A 22,510-nucleotide genomic window follows, 5' to 3' on the forward strand; every position below is an offset into this window, starting at 1 on the left:
ATAAATTAAACAAGAGACAACTCTTAAATGGTTCCAGTGGCTTCACTCCTGGCAACAGTGATAAATTAAATTGGAAATTTTAGGTGAGCCATCAGGCGAAACAGAACCACATTCAAAAGAGCGTCGCAATCGCCTTGCTCCCACACCAAAATATGTGGTTACCTTTTTCAGTTTTCTGACTCATTTTTTTTCTCTATCTGATTGTTGCTACTGTATGTTTTAAAGCCAACTTCACTTTCTCCACCAGGAGCTCTGATGATGTTAGAAATTTGTTTCTACTTGGAACAAATTCACTATTTTTCATGCAACACAAATGTGACTTGAATTTTGAAACACAGTGTGGGACACCAGTGCCCTCTGGTGGTCTGATCCTGGCTTTGAGTAGAGGATTTTAGGTACTGACCATGAAATTGTTTCTGTTTTTGTTCCTGAGTCTGACTGTTGGTCTTTTTTTTACATCAGCCACCTTTTTTCTCTCTCTCCTTCCTCATGTCCTGTCAGCTCTCTAGCATTACAAAAACCCAAAATACAGTCTAGCAGATAAACTTTGACAACTACATTTTATTCATCATCACTATCATAGTACAACATCATTTATTTTTGTAAATATCTATTTACAAATGCATGAATGCGGCAGGTTAACACTGACTTGGTTAAAGCATAGAAGTGGTACATTGCATAAGAAAGGCACTTTATGATGATAAAAGACACCACAAAGGATCAAAATGCTTCCATGTTCATTTGTGTTTCGTGTTTGTTTCTTCATCAGAGGCCTGGAAGATAAGACCTCCTTGTCTTGATTTTGTATACAAAGCTTTGGGGTATGGCTGTAGATTAAAGGCACTAGATTCAAATGTTTTACGTGATGTTTGCTGCTCCTCAGGGCAATTTCATGCTTATCCACTTGTAGTAAATAACAAGCAAATTAGACCTCTGCACTGGCAACAGCATCTCTGTATACTTTTTTTTTTTTTTTTTTTTGCAGGCTGAATAGCTCCACGCGAGTCAAATGGCGCTCAGAACTGGCTGGAGTCTCCTCTCACCAGCGGTTACTCTGCGCAGCAACTTCCAGATCCATAATTCGTGGCAGTCGACCACTAGCACCACCTTCCAGATAGCCAGGCTTCACTGCAGGTGTATCTGAGAGCCTCCTCTTGCTCTTGTTAAGGTCTGGATGGGGAGATAAATAACTTAATCCTCTTCAGCACCACTTACCACATTAACAGATGCTGAAGCAGATCCAAACTTAAGCTAGGACATCAGATTCTCACCTGAGATTGCCAGTAACATTTTGCGTCTGGCTCCAAAGGTGGAGACACCCACCTCCTTCAAATCTTCATCAGACAGAGTGAGGAATGTCTGATAGTCAATCTGGATGAGTACAGATCACAGCTGCATTATGATGCTCATTTATAATGCATAACAGTTTTTACTAGGGAGTCAGTGTGTGCCTTTGTGTGTTTCTCTGCAGCAAGTTCAGCCACAAAACAAACCCAACCAAGTGAAAGTGATAACAAAAATGTATTTTCTCACACTGATTACTGTTTCCTTTTTTTTTTTAATGATTGCACTCCAAAAAGGATTAACTGCAAGTCTACATATTCTTACCTCTTGTTGTTCAAAGACATCAATGTATTTAATGAGGCCAAGTTGGTTCAGCAGCTCAGGCAGCTCATCTATCATTTGTGGGGAGGGGCTCCTCTGACTGCAGGTTGACGCCCTCCTCAATGAGCAAACGCCATCAAAGTAGCTGCCGTTGCTCAGGAAGCTCTCCGCTAGTCATCAGAGGTCAAAGTTCAGAACATCCAACTTGGATAGGAATGTTTTGAAGAGCTTAAAAACACACGTGGTCATTACTTACAGGATTTGTCATCTCTGCCTCTGTTCACTGAGGACACAAATGCAGGGAAGGAGGAAGTGGATGAGGAGAAATTAGATGGGGGTGAGGAGAGGGAGGAGGAGGAGGAGGAGGAAGAGGAAGAGACAGGCAAAGATGAAGACATGGAACCACGTCTGTCCCTCCAGTTCTCAGAGTCGCTCCCGTTATACACCTTCCCTGTCTGAGCGGCCCATGACTAGGACACAGAGAGACATTGTGGTGTATTAAATATTAAGCAGCGTTTCTTTCATCTGCGAACATTTCACAGCAGCACCTTGTACCTCTGTCACCGTTCTCGTCTTTCATCTCTCTTTGTCGGTGATAGAAGTCATGAGGCAAATGGTTACAAGTAACCCCAGATTCTCTCTTATGCAGAAGGTTTCAGTGGACATAGATCTAAAGACTTAATAAGAAAGGTCTTTAATTATGTTTCTAAACCAGCCCATCTTCACCTCTTGGCTGTAATAGTAATAGCACTCTCACAGTAAATTTTCAATGCTCTGTTTAGGTAGCATATGCTTCCTCCCAGATGCCTGGAATTTAGAAGAATATTCAGCATGTCAGAGGAATGCCTCTTGCTCTTATTAACCTAAGTGAATCAGCTTTTCCACTGGCTACTGAACAGTCAGAGAGCAGCTGTTCAGGAAGCTTTTCAAAAGCCAGGGAGGTGAGCTGAAACAGCTCAGGTAAACAGGTTGCTAAGGAGTGTCTGTGTTGACTTAGGCGATAGTATCACACGCCAGGTAATTGAGCATACAAATTGGTAGTACTTACCACACAGTGAGATAAAGGCTTTAAACTGTTTGAGGGTAATACCAATAAATGAGACTGTGTTGGTGGGGATGGAATAGGGTGTTTAAATCACCGCTCTGCAACAAAAAATGCACTGGCAGCTAAAAATAAATCAGCAAGTCCAGGAAAAGTGTAACTCAAGCCAGATCAGGATATAATTAACAAACAAAATGAGTTGGAAGTCAATTTTATCTCGATTTGTTAAACCGGACACTAAATAGACATGATGTTCATTTGTACCTGATGTCGGCTGTTGATGGTGCTCAGGTACGGCTTGTAGCAGCGTCGGCTGATGTTGCGCAACTCTTTGACAGCCTCAGCTGGCATGGACTTAGAGAAGCCAAGGCCACTCCAGGTGTCCGTGGGCGTCCGCACCTCTGTGACCACGGGTTTCCTCTGCATGGCTGACGTAAGGAGGAGGGAAAGTACCAGTTTAAAAGCTGCATTAACTGATTTTCGTGGCCACTTGGGGCCAGAAGACACAAAGCAGAAACACAACATCAACATACTATCAACTCATGTGTTACCTAATGTTTGCTTATTTCAGTATGGGACAGACAGAGAGTGGTATTTGCATTCTTTTTTTCTTTTCTTTTTTTTTTTAGCAGTGTTTCTGGCCTGTTGGTGAACTTAAATCCAATATTTATTTTTCTTTCAGCTGGTTTGGTGCCTACCTGCTCCTCAACGAAGGATGTGGCTCTTAGCTGCTAAATGTTTCATTAAGTTCATCAGTTAGTAACTACCGTTGTCTGTCTGCAGTTTAGTGCTGGACAAGTACCATGAGTTTATCAGAGCCTTTCAAACAGCTGCCTGTTGCATCTAACTATAATGTTACATAAAATCCAAACATTGACCTGAAAGACACTAAAATGCTCTGTAATACTGAGGAGAACTGCAGATTCAAGCGCTGATTCTCTGGGTTTGTCAGTAAGAGTATATCTCACATTATGTTGATTTTAAAATACAGATCATAACACATTGACGCAGCAACAAGTCTGTCCATCACCAATATACAGTTCAGGTTTTCCACGTCCCATCTGATATCCTGAATTGGTCAAGCTGGGTTCAGGTGTTAAATAATGAATCACAAACAGAGTTTCCCCTTGCCAGCACATGCTGAGACAGACACGCACTCACATAAGAAACAAGTGACCCTGGTCCACTTTTAGCACTGGAACAGGATCCATGTGTGAATGTGTGATAAAAACTGTAACAGCACTCCAAAGAGTGTGATATCAATAGGTTTATAACCGGTGGGCTGTCATTTGTGTGCGTGTATGTGTGTGTTTTTGAGAGTAAATGTCCCATTCATATACGGACATATGGGTGTCTTAATGACTGTGAGGCAGATGGCCCATTCAGACTGCTAATTCATAATCCCATAAAGCAACACCGAGGGAATTCAGTACCATTTGGCTGCAAATCTTCCCAGTATCTTTCATTCTGCATGATGGATGAGGTAGCATTTCCTGTGTGTGTCCATGTACGCGTGTGTACGAGCGTGCCAACACAGCTGTGTCTGGATACATGTGTGTGTTGTCCGCGTCGTGTATCTGCCCCATGTGAATAGAGTGGGAGTGCCAGTGTTACTCTATTATAACTTTGGCACAGTGCAGCCCATAAACAGGTCCCCTTCATCAGTTTGGTTGGCAGTGAACAGCAATGAAATGGGGCCCCTCTATCAAGTCCCTGCGTCTGCTCAGGATGTTAATGTGTCCCCTCCATAACGTGCTTGAATAAACTAAAAAAGCTACTTATTCCTGGGTAATAATATGACATTAAATCACATTTTAATAATGTCATGACCAAAACCTGTGCACTTTTACAGAAAACTAAATATTTCCAGTGATTGGTGTTGTTTGAAGGGCTAATTTAAAGTACTTTTCCAGTATGTGTCCTATTCAGCACCAAAAGACTGGTTAAAGCAATATACAAAGTGTGAATTTTTTGACTAAATTTCCTTGCAAAATGTGTTTTAAATATATGTGTCTACAGTATATAGCAACTATAGATCAATTTTTTAAAGTGCTTGCATAGAGGTGCCCTAATTATTGCTGCAGAAGCTGTTGCAGAGCTCCTAAAAACCAGAGTAGCACAAAAAGAAATTATTAAACATTTAGGAACACTAACCTCTGGTTGCCAGAAGTTTCTTCTTCTCATAATCATAATCCTGCAAAGTACCAACAGGAAATAGAGTGGGTAAATAATGCATGAAATTTATTTATTTTCTTTCTCTCTCTCTCTCCCTCTCTCTCATTACTGAGGACAAACACTTCTTGCTGCTGTTGAGGTAAACTTGTTAATCTCCCATGGAGTAAAAGTGTCAGAGACGACAAATAAGAAGGAAAGCAAATAAACATAAAATCGATTCTCAAAATCAAATTGCACCGGGGTCAGGGATGTGAAAATAAATAGGTTACATAACAACATGAATAAAATGTTCCTGTTGTTTTCAGTCTCCAATTTGATGACAGAAATTTAAGGCATTAAGTCTTGTCTCCTCTTTCCCTCTCTCATGCATCTTCCTCCTCTACAAGTAATTATCTCTTGAACACTACCACACATTCAGTGCCAAAAGTCTATCAGGGATTCAGAAAGACTTGATTGTCTTTCTAAACAAGGGACCTGCAATTGAGTTTTTCCTCACCTCGGCCTTGGATGACTCAGCACGAACGTCCTGAGGCAGCATCACGTCTCTCCTTAGGCTGTTCCTCCGCTCACTCCTGCCTTCCTCAGACTCTGGGTTCAGCACTCTGGCACACACACACACACACACACACAAATACAGATTTGGAAATACAAGGTCAATCAAGGTGATGGGAGCTTGTGGTTTGAGCCGAGCAACAGCAGCAAATCAAATGGAGGATTTCAAAGACAGTGTCATGATATTGTGTAATTATGTAACATGTATTATATTGAGGGAGAGCTGCTCCATTAAAACTGGACGGTACTACAGGGCTTACGCACGAAAGGACAGAGACTCAGCAAAAAGTTAAAAATAGATGAGGACAACAAATTGTCCTTTCTCCAACTCAACTTTCTGTTAAAATCTGTGAAAATGTGTAGCTCCTGGCACAAGCAGGTGTGTGTGTGTATTAATCACGCTGTAGGGGAGTAATAATGTTCACATTCATTATGAGGACTCAACCTCCACAGGGACAAATCCTTGAAATCCTTGATTACTACAAGGTCATTGAGTTAATTTTTGAGTAGGATTTACTTTTATGGTGGAGAATTAATGTAAAACAAAACAATACCCTCTGAAGTGACAAAAACCAGCGGGAAAGCTCACCTGTACGTTAGCGCCTGCCCTGTTGAATGACGTCTGCCTTGGATAAAAGCTTTGGTAATTTCAGGACCCTGGAGACTCCCCCTCCGAGCCATCAGTCCCACCCTGCTGGTGCTGCTCACTGCATCACATACCTCAGATGATGACATCACCACAACCTTTGAGTTCTCATCTTCTGATTGGCCAGACAGGTCATCATTTTCTAGGATCTGAAAATAAGGAGAGAATTCAGTGTTTAGGTTTATCAAGCCTGGAAGGAGATATTTAATTATGGTAGCAGTTTGACTATAAACAGGAACAAACTTTTTCCAGTGGCCTGCTGTCTGTTGCCTTCAGTCCTGTCCTCCCCTCGTCTGCAGGAGGGGTGAGACCTGGTGGAGGGGAGGGGCGGGGTTTTGTACCACTGAGCACCTCTAGAGAGGGAGCAGCACCAGAGCCTGATACAGCAAGAGGGAAGTGAACGTGAGGAAATTATCACATTGGTTTGTAGGCGACTACTCGATAAAACGGGTGCACCTTAAGAACAGACCCGAGGTAAAACCCAACAAATTTCTATCTACCCACCATTTTTTGCATGTTTTGAATATGTGCTTAAAAGACAGACTGAATAGAAATGTCAGAAATAGAAGAAAAAGTCTTCTATTTCACAAAAGGTTAAAAGAATTGCTGAAAACACCCGAGAAAATTTGTCATTTTGATGAAGAGAGAACGAAGAAAACAATGAAAATCACAGAATGTGGATATGGTTATGTTGTTGAGCCGATTCAGATGTGTGCGTGTGTGTGTTTTGTTTTTTCCTTTGTTTGTTTGCCATGATAAACCAGGAGGAGTTACTGTGACTCTCAGGGTTATAATTCTTGTTTTTCCATTTTCATTCACATTATTGTACTTCAAAGTGTTCTCTTTTTCTCTTTTTGGGGGGGGACAAAGTACTCAGATATTTCACCTAAGTAAAATAAAGCAATACCAAAGTGTAAGGTAGAGTACTTGAGTACGTGTTCATAGTTACTTTTTACCACTGCTGGAAAAATCAATACAAGTAAAAATTGGTGCTGTCTTGCTGTTTTCATTCATTAATCTCAGTGTCCACAGAATGGATTTGTTGAGGCTGGGGGTTGGGGTAATGAACTGCACTGCTGTCTGCCACAATTTCGTTTTTGGCCAGAGGTGGAAACTTTAAAATTCTGAACACAGTGGCCGTCCAGTTTCCATGACATTTGGATGGCAACACACCTACACAGATACATAGCTCACCCTGCTCGGAGAGACGAAGCTGCTGCAGCAACATGTTGAACCAGTAGTTGGTTAGCCCGCTGCCAGCTAACGTGGGGTCAGGGGTCATTTCGGTTACCTTGGCAGTCTCACAGGAATCCAACCCCAGGAGCAGACGACGGGACTCATAAAGACAGGAGATGTTTCTTTCCAGACCTTTCACCACCACTGACTGATGCAAATGGAGAATTTTACATTTGTTATCAACACAAAGGCTGCAGGGCAGAGTAGTTTTTCATCAATCAAAATGAACATTCAGCAATAGAAATGTATTATTTAATTCAGCACATATGAAACAAGTATTCACAAACTCTACTGTGTGGTCCTAAGTTTAAAGGGAATTTAAAAAAAGATGGGACTGGTTGCCAACAAATCAGCAAGCAGCACAGCTACATTGTTAAGGTTGTACCTTGCTGGTCTGTTTTACTTTGGGCTTGACACTAATGAAGACTCCCAGGTTTTGCATCATCTGAGCCAGTTTACAAGGATCTGCCTCGCCATCTTCACGCATGTCAAACATCAAACACACAGGCAGACAGTCCTAGATGTGTGCACAAAGAGACATACTGTATATCTCACAGAATGGAAAATAACAGATAAAAGTATTTAAAAAAAAACAAAAAAAAAACACTTTTGTTTTGCAAAGGAAGATATATGCATCTTGCACACCCACAAGGAACACAAATACAAAAACAACCAAATGCACTTGCAAATGTTCTTATAGCTCCTCTCTTATAGCATAATTCTACCCTGGCTGAAATAACACACTGCACTGTACCATGAGCTGCTGCCGAGCCAGACACACTCCATCAGGGCTGCCCTGAATGAGCAGTGAAGGAGGGCTCTGTGGAGCACTGAGGTCTGGTAGGATGATCTGGGTCTGGGTCTGGTGCATGACACTCAGGAAGTGAGCTCCATTCTGCCCCAAAAGGAAGAGATGCTGCTGGGAGGTGACATCCAGCTGGCTGCTCACTATGACCTCTGAACCCAGCAGCAGGTCCATCAGTATGCAGGCTGCTTTCTGCCAGATGAAGATGTACGCATACATGAGATTATATTATATACATTAATTAAACCTTATCCTAATGTGTATAAGCTGTAAGGTGGGCTACATGTCTCTAACATGTTTGATATTAACCTTGACAGCAGCTGTGTTGCCCTGCAGGCCCCAGACGGTGCAGCAGCTTTCATAGAAGGTGGGTTGCGCCTGAGGATGGGGTGGAACTGCCCTGAAGCTCACATTGACCCCAAATGTCTGCACTACCTGCTGGATGAGCGGAGAACCGACATCTGGCAGAGTCTGGGGCACCAGGCTGACTGGGAGGTCAAAAGTCAAGGACAATGGCTGCAGATCCTAAGATAAGGAAGATTGGATGGAAAAACAAGAAGTGTGATAGAGAGGAGAGACAGAGAGGACGGAAAGCGACTTTTTTGACATATGTACCTGTCCTCTTTGCATCGGCCACTCTATTAATCACTCTATTGATTGCTGTCTTGACAGGAGTGAAAAAATTGAGTTTTGAGACAAATAAAAACCTATGCAGGGTAGCCTCAGCCTAGATAAGCACTCACTCTTATCCTTCTCCTGGCATCCTCCACTCCTTCTATGGGCCCAGCAATGGAGACCTGGTAAAAGTTGATAAGTAAAAGTAAATGAGGTTGTTTTCAGGTCTTTAATTGTCAATATAACCGTTGGTGGCTCACTAAACTGCTGCCTTAGTTTTACCTGGTTGCTTTTCTCTCCAGTGGCATTGTGTCGGTTGGAGTCAGGGAAATGGATGTGACAAGATGTGACCTCCATCACCTTTTTGATGTTTCCACCACCCTTCCCGATCACATGGGAGTGCTCTGTATAGGCCACATCCATCTTTAGAGTCACCTTGTTCACCTGGATTTTATATAAAAAGTGGCATCATTTGTGCAGATTACTTTTCAGTACTTGGTTGGCTTCAGGTGTTCGTGAGGACAGGCACAAAATGAAAAATTGTAAATGAATAGAAGATCTAGTCTTTATGTGCACACAGTAGCCACAAAGTCTCTCCCTCCCACAAGTAAAATTTATAACAAAAAGAAGGGAAATGGAAAATCTTGGTTCATTGTTGCCAGAATTGTTCAGACAAAATGTTGGAATCAAGCAGCAGAGCCCTCACCCGTGTTTCCAACACTTCTAGTATCTTCTTTTTGGCCTCCAAAACATTGGCTCTTTTCCCTTCCACCTTAACATGTGGATCTAAATTGAAATTGGAGTTCAATTTAAATGTTAAACATTTGAGTATGCTGCAGATAATAGTCAACGGTTAACTTACTTGTGCGGTCAGGACACAGAAAGGAGATATAACAAAGACTACTGCTTTGGTGTGACTGAAATATAGCAAGAATTTGTCACCTTTCTTTGACTTGGCGCCAATTTTCAGCTTCGATGGCCATTTCACCTTAGTGTCAGTTTCTCTCATCACCTGCGAAAGCGCATACAATAGGAGAGCGTGAGAAACAAAGACTGTCACTGTATGCCACAAAGAGACATACAATCAGAGCACACATACAAACCCATCCAGATGTGCAGTAGATCTCTTCACTCTAAGAAAACAAAGCCTCATTTGCATTTCAAAGACTGTGATTATCACCTCTCTAAAAGCCATAATCAGAAGCTGTGGAGCGTGGAACAAATATTAGACTAGTCGCAGCTGATCTGTAAGTTACAGTAAACTGATGATTACTGGTGGCTTTCACTTTTCAGCAGCTTTTCTTTTTTTATAGCAGATTTTTTTTGTTTGTTTGTGATATGTTCACAGTGTGTGAGAGTGTGTGTGTGTGGAGGTACAGAGTTCTACTTACTCTCTCAAAAAACTCCTCTCCTGTCTCATCATCTCCATGCTTTGGAGCTGCAAAAAAAAATAGCCAGTAAACATAAGGAAGAGACTGAAATAAAGGCACATTTCAAAAATCCTGCTGTGTGATTTATCATGTTTTGTTGGTCACCAGCACAATATTCCTTTGTTTACAGGACAAGTGGTCAATATCAAGCATGTGTGCACAGTCAATATTTAAATGTTGACTTGGCTGAAATTTGTCAACTGGAGCAAGAGGTTGCCAGGAACATAAGCAGTTTTAAAAGGCCATCTCTCCACTGTGACATTTACAGGGTACGGGAGGGGTGGGGGCGATTGGGGCGGGGGACCCAGGAACACCCTCAACCCCCCTCATCACTATGGGATACGCAGGCCAGAGCCAAGGAATGGGAAAAGAACAGTATGGGGTGGAGAGAAAAGGTGGTGGCATGGGGAGGGGGGCACAAATTAGCCTAGAGACAACTACTCACATCAGTGGCCTTTGCTGACGCAGAGACCTCCCAGTTGACAAAAAAAAATTAACAACAACCAAATTACAAAGGAATGTGTAAATAATAATAAAAAAAAGCTCCTCGGCCTATCAGAATGAGGTCTCAAGGGCAGTCTGGCAGATTAACGCCTAAAGGGATGAGATAAAATATTTACCGCCTGACTGAGGCTGCTCAGACAGACACTAAGAGCACAATCCCACCTGCACACACCAGTAAAACAACCCACAGTTATCAGTGTTGAATTCACTCAGGCTTTCCTATCAAGAGTCTGTGTGAGGACAAACAGACAAACATCAGCCTCTTTCTGCAGCAGCAGCAGCATACGGTCGCAGGGAGTCTCCCCACTAACACAGGGCAGGCATTTGTCATAAGCCTACCACGTACTGACAGCCAGCGGGGGCAGCTACCTCTGCTTCCTACATAGCAATGATAATAGCAGAAAAAAAGACTTCTGAATGCATTGATCGTTGTAGGCAATAGATCACGGTGATAAGGCTCAGTGGAAGGCAGTTATACTGATGGTGGCAACAATTGCACAGCCAGCTGGAGGCCCTGACAGACACACAGGCTCTGGTAGGGCACACAGGAAACACTCAGGTGCATCTCGTCTCACTCACCATACAACATGTTCTCCAGCTTCTTCCTGTCAATCCTGAACCTCTCCTCCACCCAATCCGGGTCCAAACTTTGCCCTCTTTCATTCTCTGGCTCAGTCCCCCCTTCCTCCTCTTCCTCATCCTCTTTTTCCTCTCTGTCAGGTTGGGCCTCGCTGGGCTCAGGTTTCGCAGCTGAGCCGGGTTCTACGCTAGTTTCCACTTCGGGCTGCTGGGGTGCTATGGTTGCCGGGACCGGAGAGCTCTCCTCGGTGGTGGTGGTGGCCATAGCGGGACTGAGCCCTCGTCAGTGTTTGTGTGTGTGTGTGAGGCTGTGTGCATGTGTGTGACCAAGGAGACCGGCGGGGAGAGAAAAAAAGGGGAGAGGGGCAAAGAAACACCCCCTGTGCCTTTCCTTTAAGTCTCCCGCCCCCTTCACTTAATTTAGTACACAAATCTAACTCTCTCTCTTTTTCTCTTCAAGCTATTTGAGACTTGAAGGATTTGCTGCTAAGGGCTTGCATTGCACAGATTTAAGAAGAGTCACTTTTTTTACTATAACACAGGCCATGTTTTCTCTATTTGAGTGACTCCAGGCAGACAAATAAAATCTATACCTTCACCAGGGGCTCACTCTGCTCTGAACAAATCCTCTGTAATCCTCAGTTCAACGTCCACCAGATTATGTGGATATAAAGTCAAGGCCTACTGTAGGACAAAGATACACATCACACCCATACACACACACACACACACACACACACAAATATCCTGAAATCTCTGAAAACTGTCCTCACACCAGCAAACACAGCTAACAAAATAAACAGGCAATCCAGTTGGGTTCCACCGCACGTCTGTCCATGTCTGCCCTCCCTCCCCTTCCTCTGAAAGAGCAGTGCGAGGGCTTCAGATTCCAGAGGTCAGGGTGAAGGGAGTGGAGGGGTGCAGTGCAGCAGTGAGCGTGTGGTGCTTGTGTGAAGGGAGAGTTTGTAACAATGCCTGAGAGATAAAAAAAACCCCAAAAACAAACAAATCTCCAATCAGTGGTGGAAGAAGTATTCATCTTCCTCTTGTCAATAAAAGTAACAAGACAACAATATAAAAAAAATATTAACAATTGCCAGTAGCATTTCACTCCCCTTCAAAGGGTTACAAAATAAATCTGATTCGTTGTGAGATTATTAATGTGGTGTGGGTAAGTAAAAAAAAAAAACAAGAAAGAGAAAGAGAGAGAGATAACAAGGAAAAAGCAAATCAGTTGTTTTGTTCTGAGTTTTCTCAAATTGTTTTTTTTTTGTGAAATATTGGATATTTTTACTTCTTTGGGTGTCGATCTTAACAGTTAATTAAATGAAACCATCTGAGAAATCACTTTCCCTTGCATGCCTAACAACTCATTGTCTCGCTTCCTGCTGAAATATGTATTAACTTACCACATAAGCGAGCCATTGTGTGAGTTTTGTCCCTTTTCTTTATTCAAATTGTCCTTTCCTTTTAGCCCATCAACATATTAACACGATGAGACACTGCGTTTCAGTCAGGATCCACGAGTTAAAACGGTCTGGAGCCACTGGTTTGCCTTTTAATGCACTATTGTTCTAAGATCTGGAATTTCGAGTTGTGTTTTTCTTCTTTCCATCAGTAATGAAGTGTTATAAAATAAAAGCTTTTGTGGCAGGCGATTACAAACTATCGAACTGCGGAGTATAACTGCAGAGGATAATTTAGCATGAACAGTAACCAATAACTCTAGCTGTCAGATAAATAGTGGAGTAAAAGTATTTTAATGTGGAGTACATGTACCGCAAAACTGTGCTCAAGTTGTGTACTTGAGTAAATGTATACATGTTCCACCACTGCTTTCACTGATGCCCACCTCCATCAGCTTGTTTGCACCCTCTGCCTCAGAATTCGTTTGAGAACAAGCAGGCTGTGAGAGAAGTGTAATTTCAAGTGACAGGGGAGAAATAGTTTAAAAGTTACCAAAAAGGCAGAGCAAGTGTGATTTCAGAAATGGTTTAGCACTTTTTAAGTCCCCTCACTGTTTCAAATCTCTAAAACTTGAGAACTTGATTACAGACTGAAACATTATAAAAAACAAACTGCTCAGTTAGTGAGCTCTAGCGGGACTCTGTTTGCTGCTGTGTTTTCCATATTGCCCAGACAAATTCGGCCCCAGGCTAATCAGCAGACGTTATTTGGCAGCACAGAGATCTTGCTAACATTACAAACTACTGCAGGCTAGACTTATTCGCCCGAGGAGAATGGTGAGTGGAAGCCACGATGACTGTGTCACCATGGAAACTGGTCAGAGAGTGAGCTATTCCGAGTTTAATGTGACTTCACAACTGCAGATCTCCTCCCTGCAGCCCCCCCGGCGGTCTGACTGGAAAGTGTGTGCTTCCAGGAAGAGTCGAGGCGTGCGTCACTATTTGACCCACAGGCAGAGGAAAGAAAAGCCAAACCGTCCTGCACAGTGACTGATGATGAGCTCTGTGCGGTTTATTAATCGACTGCTGATCCCGTGAGTAAATCCTGTAATCATCTAAATAGACATATAGATCAGTACCACCCTTTCTGGTTAAAACACATTCTTCTTCTTCATTAAATCACCTCACAGCCTCCTTATACATTTACACGATGAACTGGGCTGCCTCTCCAATACTTAGAGGCTTTGACTAGATGTAATACACATTCAGGTGTCCTCAGAGAAATTGTGTGTGAGAGAGAAGTGCTATAAAGCTATGAAGTGCATCAAGTATTGGAAAAATATTTTTATTTTCTGATTAGATGCCATCATTAAGCCTTATTTGTGACTATGCAGAAACCTCATTTGAAAATAAAATATTGCTTCCCTCGGTAAGCAGAATCTCTACAAATTATTGATTTTAGCATCACAGTATTCAACATTCCTTCTAGTATTTATATTTTAGCACTGCTGCAATCTCTCTGATTGTAGGGTGTGTGCTGGTTTTAAAACAAGATGTTAAAAATACAGTTCCTTATTTAGGCAGCCTGTACTTCTAATATATACAAATGAGCCTTTTAAAGCATGGTAGTGTTGTATTGTGGTGTAGAATTAAGATTGGCTCCACTGGAGAGTTTTTTTTTTAAATGTAATACTGCAAAGATAATAGCTTTTCTCTGCAGTACACAAATCAGAAAAACCATCCAGCTGAGCCACGGTTTTAAATAAATTGAGGTTATAAGTCCAAGTCTACTCCACAAAAATCTAAATTTTAAACAGAAAATTATTAAATTATTTTGATCTTTTTTTATCATTAAGTTACCTGTTAAATTACATTACAATTTCACAATTTCACCTTTTCAGATTTTAATCTTGTTCCATGAAATGCCTCTATCTCACAGGCCTTTTCATGGAAGAAATTTTGACATGACAAAGTATGAAAAGCCCAGACGTACACACTGCTTCAGTTTATGGATCCTAATCCCCATACTGTCACACTGTCACTTAATGGGACACTTGAACGGAGCCATCATGAATGTTATTAGGAACACTTGAGCTACTAAACAAAACATCTCCTATTCATTTATTTATTCCAAAAGAATACTAAAAATGCATGAACATGATTATATTATGTTCCCGTACGCTGAGTGAATGAAGTGGATGCATGAAGAAATAACTCATCACCTATGTAATTATTCAGGCACATTATTCAACAATAAACAGTCCAATATTTATGCTCACAGCCTCTAATACAACAATGTGTTGACCTCATACAAATTTGAACAGGAGATATCCAACAATGGAATTTATACAAATAAATATGGACACACACACATGCACACAGAGATAGAGAAGTCAAAAAAAGAAATGTTGTGGTGTCCCTCTTTCCAAATAACACATTTACCTGAGCACTGTTCTAAACAACTTTCCCAAATCATTTGTTGTCCCTGTCCCAATTATTTTGAAACATGTTGCAAGCATCAGGTTATAAATACAAATATAAACATTATAGACATTTAGTAGCCTATTAAATAATCCACAGGAAGTATGAGGCTTTTATCTATTATAAATTAGTTTTCCTTTTCTGCTCTTCCACTTTTCAGAAATACACGTGAGACACACACACACACACACACACACACACACACACACACACACACACACACACACAGGTATGCCACATCACACGGTGGCGCTGTGAGGCCGCAAACCACCTTCTCAAACTTCCTCGGTTGCGTCAGTTCCGGTTTGGTTTCCGTCTTCAGACGCATCTCGTGACAGTTTTTACCTCCGGCCAAACCGGTGGAGTGACGGCGAGAAGAGACTGTTGTGGATGTTTATGACGACCCGCCTCCACCCGCTCCACCCACACACACACAAACGCACACACCGAGGAATCTAAAGATGTCTCTTCAGGGGTTACTCTTTCTGCTGTAGAAGAAGAGCCATGTGGAGAGTTCAAGGTTTTGTTGGAAGAGGTGAGAGAAATTAGCGTGCGGAAACTCGTCCTTTCGCTCACTGCCGTGGTCTTTCTTCGCTTGGAAAACAACAAAAAACTTAAACAAACTAACTTTTACTTTCTTTAGTTTCTAGTCTGTCGGTGTAGCTGACGCCGTCAACAGGTTTATTTTCGTATCGGTCAACCTGAGCCTGACCCGCTGTTACTGCCATAATAATACTGCTGCTTTTTATGTGGTATGGCATGGGTTTACTTAGCAATCACTATTAGGCTAGAGAGTGAGTGAGTGTGTGTGTGTGTGTGTGTGTGTGTGTGTGTGTGTGTGTGTGTGTGTGTGTGTGTGTGTGTGTGTGTGTGTCGAAGGAAAGAAAACACCTTTGTCTTCACAATAACCCGACAGTCTTTATAAAAGTGGTTTTTCTTTTCATGTGTGTACAGGTTAGCTAATCAGGTCACATTATTTGGATTACTGCTACCTCAGTGAAATGCATTTGCATGTGTTGCAGGACTGCAGAAATGCTGCTGCACTTTTCCAACAGTGTTTTTTTTTAAATTATAAATAAATAAAGTTAATAATAATTAACAAATGGTGAATGAGTATTTACTTGGGTCTAAATTGAGCAGTTGAGAAAATTCCTTTGGGAATCAGCAGTCGCTTAAAACTACAAAGTTAAATAGTTAGTCTCATTTTTCCACCGTTGTAACCTTCTTCCTCCCAGTAATTCATTAGGAAATTATGGAGCACGTTTTATATGTCAAGTTCCATGACATTCAAATGCTGGGCATTAATGTCTTAATTTCTGCTCTTCACAGTTCTGCATCGATGCCACGGCAGCACCCCCCTGCGGCTGCCGCAGAACCACCATGTGGAGGACGAGGTCATCAGCGGCTCTGCTGTCCTCTCCGCCTCTCGACACACCTCTGACAGCAGGTGCTTTTTTCACTATTCACACCCTGCCCAGCTCTGATGGGGGAAAAAAACGCTGAGAAAGGAAATAGTGATGAGGGTCTCATTTTGATGTCATGACTTATTTGGCCTCATGCCACTAGGCCCCTTATCAGCTGATGACAAGAGGTCTTGAATTAAGGTCAGACCTCAGGGACTACCCTCTTTCCTTTCCATTCTTGTCCTTTTACCCCTTCTTTGAACCAATTCTCTGCACATAGCACACTTGCAGCTTCCCTTTCAGACGGTTGCATCATCCAGCACCATCTGCTCTCAGCATGAATGGATGTTAGGGAACAGAAACAAAGCCAATACAGTATTTCTGCGATGCCTTAGTAAACTGTAGAGAGAAACAGGCATATAATTCTTATATTTTTTGTGCTGTTTTCCTGTCAGCTCTCAGAAAGAAGAGGATGGAGAGAGGAGGAAGAAACAGAGAACCTTTCAGTTTGGCTACACTGAGCTGCCACGTTACACAGCTTTAGATGCTGTGGGTTGGGTATGTCTTTTCTCACATATACAGTATACTGTCCAATATGACCTTTTGTCACAGTTCATCACTATTTGTCATTAATTTAAAAAAAAAAAAAAAAAAGATGTCAGAGGATGCTCAGTGATGGTTAAACCATCATGGACAAATAATCCATGATGGTCTGACTTCCATGCACTATTAGACATTAAATATATTGCTGTAAATGGATTTAAAGCGAATCGTTATCACAATAACCAACTTGAACAAAAGGAACAGCCATAAATTTGTTTCCTTCGTAACCTGATTTCTCTGCATGGGCTGTTTTTGTGTGCAAGTAAATGCACAAACTTGCCATCCTCTTAAATTAAGGCATTACTCTGTTGAGAAAACCTATATACTGTTGGCTCTCAGTGTCACATGTGGGACGACCCTGGTATATACAGTATGTGCAATGCAATGTATAGACAAAAGTATCCGGACACCCCTGTGTATGGGGCTGTATTTGAGGGGTTGGACTGGGCCCCTTGCCTCCCATAAAGGGAAATCTTAATGAAATCTTAATGCTTCAGTATACTAAGACATTTTGTACAATGCTATGCTTCCAACTTTGTGGCAACAGTTTGGGGAAGGCCCTTTTCTATTCCAGCATGACTGTGCCACAGTGCACAAAGCAACGTCCTTACTTGACTGTCCCGCACAGAACCCTGACCTCATCCCCATCAAACACATTTGGGATGAACTGGAACGGAGATTGTGAGCCAGGCCTTCTGGTCCAACATCAGTGTCTGACCTCACAAATGCTCCACTGCATGGATGGGCAAAGACTCCCACAGAAACACTCCAAAATCTTGTGGAAAGCCTATGTATTTAGAATGAAGTGTCATTAAAGTCCCTGTTGGTGTAATGCTCGAGTGCCCCAATACTTTTGTCTATATATTGTTACAGTGTACATCTTGGCATCTCATATTCACAGTGGTGACAGTTGGGCTGCTGTTTCTTCACAGGGTGCTGCAGCAGTTCTGTTCATGCAGATCTGCAGGAGGATCCACTCACAGTTTTCTTCAGGAGCTGAACCCAGTCCCACCCCAGGAGCTCTGAAAGCACCGTCCAACCTGCACAAGTGTGGCTATCGCATTCTGTTGGAGATCTGTGAGTGCTTATCGCATTATTCTAACAAAGCACTCTCTCATTCATGTGCTTACTGATAGATCACTTTCACTTTTATGCAGCAGAAATGTAACCATCATTCTCTCTGACCTTTATAATCTTGTGAAATCAGCATCCTGACTTTGTAGTTTCACCTGTCTTTGTTCTCTAGTGTCTAGACGTGATGTCCTGCCCAGAGGAAGGAGTGTGTTCTGTGTGCAGGGGGTGCCAGAGAGTCAGAACCGAGACCAGTCTGCAGATCAGAGCAGCAGCAGCAGCAGCAGCAGCAGTACCAGTACGGATGATGCCAGTCTTCACAGCATCAGTGAGCAGGATCCTTTGACTACTGTCTGCCCTGCTTCTGACCAGCAGAGGGCACTGCTGAACCAGGATTCTCCTATACCTGGTTTGTTCTTTGCTCTGTGCCAGTTATAGTTGACAAGTAGTTTAAACATAGTATTTTCTCAAAATGTTGTTAAGCTAGTATGTGCGGGGTCACAATAATATTTTTTTTTCTTGCCTCACTCACAGAGGAATCACGTCTGTCAGCATCCTGTCCTCTGCAGAATGATGCCAACCGGGACCACACCAAAACAAAAGATGCTACTGACAAGGTGAAAGTTGACCCCTTTTGGTTCGTGAGAGGTTTATTTTAAAGTATGTCTTTAATCTTACAGAGGACTAACTAAATCCTTGTAGTAATCTTGATATCCTCGTCATTGTTTTCAGGACATGTTGTCTGATGAGGAGAGGCTGGCAGGAGCTGCACTGAACTTCAAACACGTGGGAGACTCCAGTATCCCTGTTATCCTCAACATAATCGGTGATGACGTTGGCAGTTAGACACCAAATAATTTTCACACGTTCATTACTTATCTAGACAATCAGTTTTACTCAAACGATATGGTCTCCCTTTTTATTTTGAAATTTAAAATAAAAGCTTTGTTTATTGCAGGTCTAGAAAGTGCCAAGAATCAGAACTACGAGGAGGCTTTTATGTGTTTTGTCGCTGCAGCTCAGCAGGGCTACAGCAAAGCCCAGTTTAACACGGGTGTGTGCTACGAGAAAGGCAGAGGAGTCGGCAAGGACAAAGAGAAAGTGAGAATCCAGATGGCCCACAGTGCTTCACCATTCTGAAAATAATCATACTTACTCTTCTCCAACATCAGAAATCAGTTTTGAGATGTTTCCCATGTGTTTCTTTTTCAAGGCTCTGCATTACTACTGGCAGGCAGCAGTTGGAGGTCACAGAGAGGCTCAGTATCGCCATGCAAAGCTGCTCCTAACCAGCAGAGAGCACCAGAGCTTAGAGGAGCTGAACACTGCCATCAGATTGCTGGAACAGTCTGCTGCGGCTGGACTCACCAAAGTAGAAATCGTGACAAATCATGAAATCCTCTGAACGCCTCTTTATTCTGCCATAGAATGCCTTTGCAACTCGGCATTTGTAAAGTGGCAAACGCCTCCTGGGGCTCAAGGATGAAGTGATTACAATTTGGTGGTCAAAGGTCGCTGTGGGCTCGTAAATCATCAAGGCTAAAATGATAAAGTGAAAGCGTCTTATACCCAAAAGTTCAAAGGTTAATTTAACTATGTTTTCGTCAGATTGTGCAAAAACACTTTTGAGGACACTATTCAATATCATAACTCAGGAGCAGAAGAGGAGTTTGTGCTCATATTTCACATTTGGTCAAATACTGAAGTAGTGACTCTCATCCTTTGCCCTTGAAAGGTGATTGCAAAGATGTTCTGTGCTCCCAGTTTGCAGACATGTTAAGCATCCACCTTTTTAGAATGTGTAGCTTCTCTGCAGTAACATCCATATTTGAAGCATTGTGGTCCTTTGAAAATGTAACTTGAAATGTTGCCAAAAAAATGTCCTTGACATGACATGTCCTTTAAAAAGAGTGGTAATTTTTTGCTGTTTGTCATGCTGGATTCCTGTGGAGGTGAACCAGATCTCTGTTTCTTTCCCTCTCCAGGCTCAGGTGTGCCTGGCCTCAGTCTACTCTCAGGAGCCTCTGAGAGATGGGTGCAAGTCTGTCCAGTACCTCAAGATGGCAGCAGAGAGCGGAGTGAGTGCCCTTCTAGATACTTCTAGACTTTTTATTTGTGGCTTTATAGCTCAGGTTTCAGCTCGCCTCCTAATGTGCCATCTCAGGAATTCTGCACAAGGAAACATCAACACCATCTCCTTTTTTTGATACTCACAGCTTTCATGCTTTTTTTAATTTTTCTACTGCAGTTGTATTAAATTAGTAATATCACTTAGTCTCAGGGCAAATCATTCTAGAGATATAAAAATATATAAAATTCCTGGTTTTGGTTTATAACTTGTAACCTTAAGTTGGTTGCCTGTCACTGCAGAAATGCCACCAACATTTTAATGTTTATTTTGGCCATGTGTGCAGGATGATACCGCCCTGCTGTTCCTGGGTCAGTGTTTTGAGAATGGCTTTGGGGTGAAGCAGAATCTGAGGACAGCAATCGAATACTACAAACGAGCTGCTCAAGCAGGCAACAAGCAGGCCAGGAGCTTACTGATGCCACCTAATGGCACAGAAAGCAAGGGTAAGCATGCATACTTTGGGCACATTTGTATTCATCTTTAGATTTTGTACATTTGTTAGCAATTGCACTGCATGTGGTAAGCTTTTAAAGGAGTCTTTGATCAATTAAAAGATTGTGTTGTCATAAATCTGGATTGTCTGTCCTATAGGAAGATATTGTATAAGTAATATTTTTGCTCTTCCTGCTGTGTGGCCATAGAAAACCCTTTTGCTCAAAAGGTAGAAAACCAACAATCAGAATGCACTGTGCCACATCACACCAATAAATGCTCAGCTGGTGGATGACGTACTGCCAGTTGGGTGGAGCTTGGTTTCAGTTTCCCCTTTTGAAAGAGGCAACAGTATGGTGGCCAACTGGTAACAAGCGATCTCTATTTACAGCTAAATATTACATCAAAATAAGTTTTTGAAAACATTTCTTTTGGGGGATGAAAAAAGGGCAGCGCTGTAATAGAATTTTTGTTCATATTTGTTCACCACTGCCCCTATTGCAGTTTAATTTTGGTGAGACGCACCTTTCTCGAGAGAGGGGTTGGCTGTTGAGGTGGGCACTCAAAAATGCACCTGGCAGTTGTTTGGCAGCAAACGAGGGCACAGGCAAAATGGAGAGAAGTTTAACATTGTTCATTTGCATATGCCACCAACATTGTAATACCTGTGAGAATCAGAGCTTGATTCCTTGTCTGCCTCCCTCTCCAGCAGAAGACTCGGCATTGCGCTCCATCCGTTCAGCTCCATGCTTCTTTGTAGCCGACCGTCGGCTCCAGCAGCCGCTCTCCTCTCTGGCCAGCCGTGTCCCTCCCTCCGCTGACCATCCCGTCACCCTCCCCCTCCTGCCTCACTCCTGGAGCACCGGGAGCCTGTGCGTTTCCCCGCCGTTGGCCTCCGTGCCTCTTCACTTCCATCACCAAAGCGCTGAGGGAGGAACCTGCCAGTGGACTGTAGGGATAGGATAGTTATCTTGAATTACAAGGGTTAAGCTTCGAAAACAGATAAAGCCATCCTTAAAATCAGTAATCAACACCAGTTTAATTGATATTGGCCGTGCAATGAGTAAAACATTATGCCAGAAAAGTTAAAGCAGTCAGAAATCTCGCTGAATTAAAAAAGTTTAGTTGGTGGAGGAAGATAAAACATAACTGCTTTTGGAAATGAACCCTTCAGACGGTGTGAATGTATTTTCACCAAAGGCAAAAGGTCAAGGTGTGTTTGATGTGTACATATTGTGATGTCTGGATTAGAGTGAATAGGTTTTATACTTGGCTAAACCTGCGGACATGTTAGTATGTTGGAAGATTTTTATAAGGTTGAAAGAGTTCTGGGATGCAACGTCTTAAATGTAGAATGGGAGCTTTTCTATTAATATTCTTAAAAAAAAAAAAATCTGTTATACCCACCCTCCTGTGGGTAAAAATGTGATCTAGCTGCCTTTGGTTGGGTGGAAAAAAAAAAAAACAACAAAAAACTGTAATTCTGACTTTCCAGTTGAGACAGACTGAAGTACTTGTGTCATATTTTTACCTTCAGTAATACAGGTTCTAAATAAGTCAAATTCATTGTGCTCTGTCACTGTACAAGAACAACTTCAGAAGAGAAAAAGGGACGTTATTTCATGTTTTGTGATAGTGATATACACGTGCCAAAGTGAACTGTGTTAACACTGCAAAGAAGCTCTACTGTTTTACGCACAAATAAGCTAAAAATAAAAAAAAAGTCCTAAAATAAGGCTATTTTATGGCTGTCTGGTTACTTTATAATTAGTTCTCAAGCATTTTAATTAGGCG

At 42.1% G+C, this 22,510-nt stretch overlaps 2 protein-coding genes across 6 annotated transcripts; one reads left to right on the plus strand and one right to left on the minus strand.

The window, feature by feature from the left end:
• Positions 1-868: 868 nt before the first annotated feature.
• On the minus strand, positions 869-11,575 carry bicc2 (bicaudal C homolog 2). Its single transcript, XM_046407208.1, has 19 exons — positions 11,190-11,575; positions 10,068-10,114; positions 9,619-9,688; positions 9,383-9,462; positions 8,959-9,120; positions 8,805-8,858; positions 8,371-8,586; positions 8,011-8,253; positions 7,642-7,773; positions 7,215-7,404; positions 6,264-6,397; positions 5,964-6,169; positions 5,319-5,424; positions 4,802-4,841; positions 2,912-3,075; positions 1,862-2,075; positions 1,609-1,775; positions 1,272-1,371; positions 869-1,170 (listed from the first exon to the last, which is right to left on the minus strand). The coding sequence occupies exons 1-19, from the start codon at positions 11,452-11,454 to the stop codon at positions 1,040-1,042; spliced, it is 2,721 nt and encodes a 906-aa protein (XP_046263164.1). The 5' UTR covers positions 11,455-11,575; the 3' UTR covers positions 869-1,039.
• Positions 11,576-15,392: 3,817 nt separating this feature from the next.
• On the plus strand, positions 15,393-22,452 carry dele1 (DAP3 binding cell death enhancer 1). Of its 5 annotated transcripts, none has more exons than XM_046405365.1 (12): positions 15,393-15,611; positions 16,406-16,523; positions 16,935-17,037; positions 18,015-18,159; positions 18,329-18,481; positions 18,688-18,770; positions 18,886-18,979; positions 19,112-19,254; positions 19,367-19,525; positions 20,139-20,231; positions 20,568-20,727; positions 21,426-22,452. In XM_046405365.1, exons 1-12 carry the CDS (start codon positions 15,581-15,583, stop codon positions 21,680-21,682), a joined length of 1,539 nt encoding a protein of 512 aa, XP_046261321.1. In that variant the 5' UTR covers positions 15,393-15,580; the 3' UTR covers positions 21,683-22,452. The 5 variants fall into 5 exon arrangements, with proteins under 5 accessions (XP_046261321.1, XP_046261319.1, XP_046261320.1 ...); XM_046405363.1 differs by having other exon boundaries at positions 15,394-15,611; positions 18,329-18,562; positions 20,568-20,721; XM_046405364.1 differs by having other exon boundaries at positions 15,394-15,611; positions 18,329-18,562; positions 20,568-20,721; positions 21,429-22,452.
• Positions 22,453-22,510: the final 58 nt, after the last annotated feature.

Source organism: Scatophagus argus, chromosome 12, assembly GCF_020382885.2.
Source record: "Scatophagus argus isolate fScaArg1 chromosome 12, fScaArg1.pri, whole genome shotgun sequence".
Lineage (NCBI taxonomy): Eukaryota > Metazoa > Chordata > Actinopteri > Scatophagidae > Scatophagus > Scatophagus argus.

Bases quoted from the DNA above. Each gene is read 5' to 3' on its own strand.
- bicc2 (XM_046407208.1), bottom strand. From the start codon at position 11,454: ATGGCCACCACCACCACCGAGGAGAGCTCTCCGGTCCCGGCAACCATA. The intron at 7,774-8,010 runs GTACAGTGCAGT...GCACACATCTAG, and splicing joins TGGCTCGGCAGCAGCTCATG to GACTGTCTGCCTGTGTGTTT. The intron at 1,776-1,861 runs GTAAGTAATGAC...TCTGATGACTAG, and splicing joins AGGCAGAGATGACAAATCCT to CGGAGAGCTTCCTGAGCAAC.
- dele1 (XM_046405360.1), top strand. From the start codon at position 15,581: ATGTGGAGAGTTCAAGGTTTTGTTGGAAGAG. The intron at 15,612-16,405 runs GTGAGAGAAATT...TGCTCTTCACAG, and splicing joins TCAAGGTTTTGTTGGAAGAG to TTCTGCATCGATGCCACGGC. The intron at 18,563-18,687 runs GTTTGTTCTTTG...CCTCACTCACAG, and splicing joins CCAGGATTCTCCTATACCTG to AGGAATCACGTCTGTCAGCA.